Below are 6,000 nucleotides of genomic sequence, written 5' to 3'. Positions count from 1 at the left end.
AAATACATATGTTTGTACATGTGTACCCTGAGTGATTAAGCCCACCAGCTATTTTTCTATTTCTATTATTTTATGCATGTTTTGTTTTTGTTATCTCTCTAGGTAGTTGAAAAGAAAACCAAAACATTTTTTCTATTCCTACGGAGGAGGAGTCCATAAACGGTGTTCAATAAAAAGCAGCAGTAATTAAACGTCAAACAACCCATTCACATCGGCGCAGATAAATCAAGAATTTTGTTTCTTAAAGTGGTTACAAGTCAGTGCATTTGAGAATAAAAAAAAAACAATAAAAAATTACCCCAAAAAAGAACCCAAACAAACCACCCCATTAAAAAAAGAAAAACCGACAAAAAACATCAACAAGTCAAAGAGCAAAACAAAAGACTTAAGCCACAAACCTGCAACACAATGCAGAACCAAAAACCGAGTAACCAAAACAAGCGAAGATGGCTGTTGTTGCAGCTGCTTTTGGCCAGCACAATGCTGGTGAATAAGGTAAGTTATTAATGTTTGTTGTTGTTATCATCACCATCATTGTTGTTGTATATTTTGTTTTTATATCTATTTTCTTACAACCATCATCATTGTTGTTCTTGTTTTGTGTTGGCTACTGTTTCTCTATTTTTATTTTATTTTTTGTTAAGGTTTTCCCAAAACAAAAAACTTCCATTATACAAAATTATTGTTTCACATGCTTTCTCCCCCTCTAATTGTTACAACAAAAACAACAACACCACCACCACCGAAAACATTCAACTGCAATGATGGAAAGTAATATTTCGTTGGAATGGTCCGCGTTCGCTGCAACGCAACCAGGGAAGTCCAATTGTTTCCTCAATTATCACATCAGCCCAAATTGTCTTAGAAATGGGAAGCCAAAAAAAAAAAAAAAAAAGAAAAAAAATAGGAAAAGAAGAGGAAGAAGAAGTTTAAAGAAATAGGGTATTAACATCAATAATAGTTTCTTTGTTGGACATGTATTAGATTGGGTCGTCTTTTTGTGATATTGGCTGGTTTTTTTATAAAGAAAGTTTAGGTTATTTAGTGAAACCCGTAAACTGATTATATACGTAAAAAGTGGATGAAAGTAATTTATATTTGGTTCGCCCGGGCCGAACTTTTTCTAAATGTACATATATAATCGTTTGGCTCCTCAAAGACGTAAAGACGTACCGGGTCATGAAATGGTAAATTTTTGGGTAGGAAGATTTGATCCGATCTAGTTGTTGTAGCAGTTATATATGAATACTAGCATATACCCGCTACTTCGTCAGCGAATGTGGGAAGTATTTAAAACCCAATACCAACCAATATTAACACTTTTAGAACCATTTAGTACCAATGTTCACTTATAGTACTCAACCCTACACACAAATTCCGACCGCAAAAGGAATCAAGCTCTATACAAAATTTGGTGTCATTTTTTACCCTTTGTACTCTTGTTAAATTTCCAAATTTCAAATATATCTTCACCCAAATTCAAATTAAGTACCAGTTAGTAAACATAAATATATAAATTGCCATAACTTCCTACATTAACATACGAATTTCCAACACATCCCACATACTCCAATCTTAATTTCAAATTTCAGGATTCTATCGGTTCACCTAAATCCAATTTGTTTCATATTTAGTGCCATTTAATACACATAGGTACAAATTTCCATTACTACCTACATCATGCAATCCAATGAAAATCTTATTACTCAATTTCAAGATTTCAGCTCTATCGGTTAGCTTTTTATCCAAACTGTGCCAAATCTAGTGCCATTTAGTAGACATTTCCAAAACATCCTACATACCTCATTCGAACCCCCTAACAGTGATCCTAACCACCATTTGGTACCATTTAGTAAACATTATTACGAATGTCCAAAACTTTCTACATAGCCCAATCCTACACCCCGACAGTGATCCTAACTTCAAATTTCAAGATTCTAGCTCTATCGGTTTACTCAAATCCACATTTGGTACTATTTTGAAACTGTAACCCTAACTCCAAATTCAAAATTAAATTTAAATTGTACAAAATTTGTACACATTTGTACGAATTTTTAAATCTTCCTATACCCCAATCCTACACCCCCACAATGATCCTAAATCCAAGTTTCAAGATACCAATTCTATCGGTTCACCCACAATTCAAATTGTACCAAATTTAGTACACAGTGGTACGAATTTCCAAAACTTCCTACTTAACTCAAACCAACACCCCCACAGTGATCTTAAATCCAAGTTTCAGGATTCCAATTCCGTCGGTTCACCCACAATTTAAATTGTACCAAATTTAGTACACATTAGTACAAATTTTTAAAACTCCCTACATATCTCAATCTTACACCTCAACAATGATCCAGACTCCAAATTTCATGATTCTAGCTCAATTGGTTCACCTAAAACTCAAATTGTACCAAATTTAGTACCATTTAGTACGAATTTCAAAAACATCCAACTTAACCCAAACCAACAGCCACACAGAGCACCAAAATCTAAATTTCAGGATTCCAACTCTATCGGTTCACCCACAATTCAAATTGTACCAAATTTAGTACACAGTAGTACGAATTTCCAAAACTTCCTACTTAACTCAAACCAACACCCCCACAGTGATCCTAAATCCAAGTTTCAGGATTCCAATTCCATCGGTTCACCCACAATTTAAATTGTAGCAAATTTAGTACACATTAGTACAAATTTTTAAAACTCCCTACATATCTCAATCTTACACCTCAACAATAATCCTGGCTCCAAATTTCATGATTCTAGCTCAATTGGTTCACCTACAATTCAAATTGTACCAAATTTAGTACCATTTAGTACCCATAAGTATTAATGTCTTAAACTGAGTCCTGACCCCAATCCTATACCCCTACAGTGATCCCGACTCCAAATTTTATTGTTCACGCTCTATCGGTTCACCCAAATCCAAATTGTACCAATTATCGTACGATTTAGTACGTTTCGTACACATAAGTAACAAATTTCCAAAACTACGTACATATCCCAATCCTATACTCCGACGGTAATGTTAATATCAATTTTCAGGATTCTAGCTCGATTTGTACCTCTAAATTAAATGTTTACCAAAGTACTTTTCGTACACATGAGTACACGGTTTCAAAACCATCTCCTTATATCGACCCTACTTCCCAACCCTAATTCGCATTTCAAATTCCAAGTTTTTAGCTCTATCCGTTCACATGCTACAGAATTGTACCAAATTTAGTACATTTACGTACTTTTCGGATAGTTATAGTTCGAATTTCCAAAAACCCTTTGGTACATCTATCCTACACTCCATCATCGACCACCAAACCAAATTTCAGAGTTCTAGCTCCACCGGTTCGCCAAATACAAATGGCATCACATTTAGTACGTTTTAGTACTTTTCGTACCGTTCTAGTACGAATTTCCAAAAACCCAGCCTTATCTGCCACATTTGGACCAAGAGTGACCCTCACCCAAAATTTCAAGATTCTAGCTTCAGCCGTTTCGTCTGGGCGTTGATGAATCGTTAAATCAGTCAGTCAGTCAGTCAATCACTTTACTCTTTTATTAGTATAGATTAGTATAGATTGTTCTTCTTGTTTGATTCAATCTGGTTCTGTCTTAAAGTTAAGAAATATAGCTACTTCCATTGGCTGCAACCATAGATCCTCTGGAGTAAGTCGGGTAGATTTACAGGGCAATTAAATAAGTGCAGTGTGGTATGAGGGCCCGTACCAAAGGCTGGGCATACATTCTGCATCTGGTCATCAATCCATGTCCAATACAAATTGAGACGACTACATTATCCAGAAAGTAATTGGGCCCAAACTATTTGGTTTATCTGGGCAGCTGCGATGGGTGGGGGATGAGTTCTGAGGACGGCATTCACTCTGCATTCGTTCAGCACTGCGGCAACTGTATCATTATAAATGATATTCAGACCTGTTCGATGGGCAACTTGATTTAGAGGCTCCATTTTATAACGTTGGACCTCTCTCTCTAGATCATACAGATCCTTCCTAACATGATTGGGTGGGGGAGCAGGTACTGCACCGAAAGCATATTGCTATAATGGAAGAATTGTCGACTTCTCGTGAAGATCGTCCACTGGTATCATAGGGAGACACCTTGTTGCATTTATCAGGGAGACAGGTGTAAATAGTTCTCCATTGCTTAACACTAGTATTCGCCTTCTGGTACCGCATAGCTAGCCACAGACCGACATATCGCTTTGTAAGAGGTCAACAAGGTTTCCTTATTTGCGCCCAAGTTTTGCCGACAAGCAACTTGAGGACTTTGATCCTGTTTGGGTTAGTAAATTTGGCTTAGTTAATGGTCGGAATTGGTCGGAATTGCACCTCGACCTGAACATTCAAAGAAATTTTCATCTCCGCAGACCCTATTTGCATATTCCTCGCGTGAAAGAAAGCTCTTAACTCGGTGAGATAAGCGTTCAACATTACACATACTGTCCTAAACTATAGGACCCGATGCCATGATCGCAATCATCTGCATACGTAACGATCATGATGCCGTCTGGAGGGAGTGGAATACCGGAAACGTAGAGGTTCAACAGTTTCGGAGATATCACTCCACACTGGGGAACTGCCTGCTTCACTCTGCTGGGTTTGTACTTCTTATTCCGGAACTTCAGGTATGGCTGGCGTAAACACATATAGTTGATTATTCAACTTTTCAAACTTGGCCGGGAAGTGTTCTCGATGCCCTCAAACAGTGTGGCAAGGTTGACTGTACCAAATGCCGTTGATAGGTCAAGCGCTGCCAACACTGATCTACGGCACAGTGGGTACTGGTTAAGTCCTCGACTTATATGTGTGGAGATGGCGTACAAAGCTGTCGTCGGCTGTGTTGCTTACGGAACCCATGTTGATGATTGGCAACTAGATAGCTTTCCCTAATGCTGAAATCGGCCTGTAAGATTCACTATTTCTAGCATCCTTGCCTGGCTTCAGTCCAGGCTTCGGGAACGACGTGGGTGGCTATCGAAAAATTTAGGACTATGGTCAGGTACTCCTGGCTTGTCCAGCTATTTCAGCATATACATGAATATTCCGTCCAGGTCCAACGCTTAAGATGATTTAGCGTTACGGATGACACATGCAACATCAACCATTGTAAACTGTGGTGGTACCTCCTCGGAGTGAAGAGATATTATACGACGTAGTACTCTTCGCTCCGTCCTGTCGCTATCGGGATGCTCGATAAACGGCCGGTTAAAATAACTGTCACCTCTCTTCGGATCAGTCACATTTTCGTCGTTAAATTTGACTGAGGTCCTACCATCCTTCTTATCAGGGTTTGAGAGCGACTTAACCGTTGCCCATACTTTTTTTACACCGGTACCGATATTGCAACTCTTCGGGTGCTCAATCATATATTCCGCTTATTTTCCGTGACTAATCAGCTGACTTCCAACTTTAGTTACCTGACACTGGGATCTGCTAAGTTAGATCGACGGAGCTCATTACGTTCATTTGCTAGACAACCTGCTTCTACTGGGAAATTCGGTCTCCTCTCGAGTATTCGACCAGCAAGTATGAATCTATCGACTGCAGCTGTAATGATGTCCCGGAATTTCCTTTCTGCTACCAGTGCATCAGAAGGAATGGAAAGTTCTCTAGAGCGCTGTTTGGTGAACTCTCTAAATCTTTGCCAGATGGCTTTCCTATGGTTAAGGAAAGTGCGACGTTCAGATATGATGCAATCGCTCGGTCTGCTTATCGATGCGATTATGGGGAGGGAGGTCTGAACCAATAGAAATGACGGGCTGCAAGTTGACGTCATTTATCACACTTGGTGACCCAATGCTTATGTCTGGCGAACTGTGACACTCTCTCCTTATTTTGGTGGGAGGCATCATCATTTAACGTGCAGAATGTGGAACATTGATCGGTACCAAACGATTATTGTCCTCCAATATAAAACTAATGGAAAATAACGCGGGTCACAGTTGTTAATCGGCGGTAATATAAACGTTAAGCACCTCTAACT

General features: G+C 38.9%; 1 protein-coding gene across 1 annotated transcript in view; it reads left to right on the top strand.

Annotated features, from left to right (window-relative positions):
* Positions 1–408: 408 nt before the first annotated feature.
* LOC133337179 (uncharacterized) overlaps positions 409–6,000 on the top strand; it is a gene marked incomplete at its 3' end in the record, with an annotated part of 28,206 nt that continues 22,614 nt past the window's right edge. Inside the window, exon 1 of the mRNA XM_061545433.1 lies at positions 409–495. Coding sequence (XP_061401417.1) covers positions 409–495 — 87 coding nt within the window. The remainder of the gene's footprint in view (positions 496–6,000) is intronic.

The sequence above is a fragment of the Musca vetustissima genome, unplaced genomic scaffold (assembly GCF_032173495.1).
Source record: "Musca vetustissima isolate MV318-11 ecotype Yass unplaced genomic scaffold, APGP_CSIRO_Mvet_v1 utg25102, whole genome shotgun sequence".
NCBI lineage: Eukaryota > Metazoa > Arthropoda > Insecta > Diptera > Muscidae > Musca > Musca vetustissima.
The sequence above is the reverse complement of the archived record's forward strand: the minus strand, read 5'-3'. Positions and strand labels throughout refer to the sequence as shown.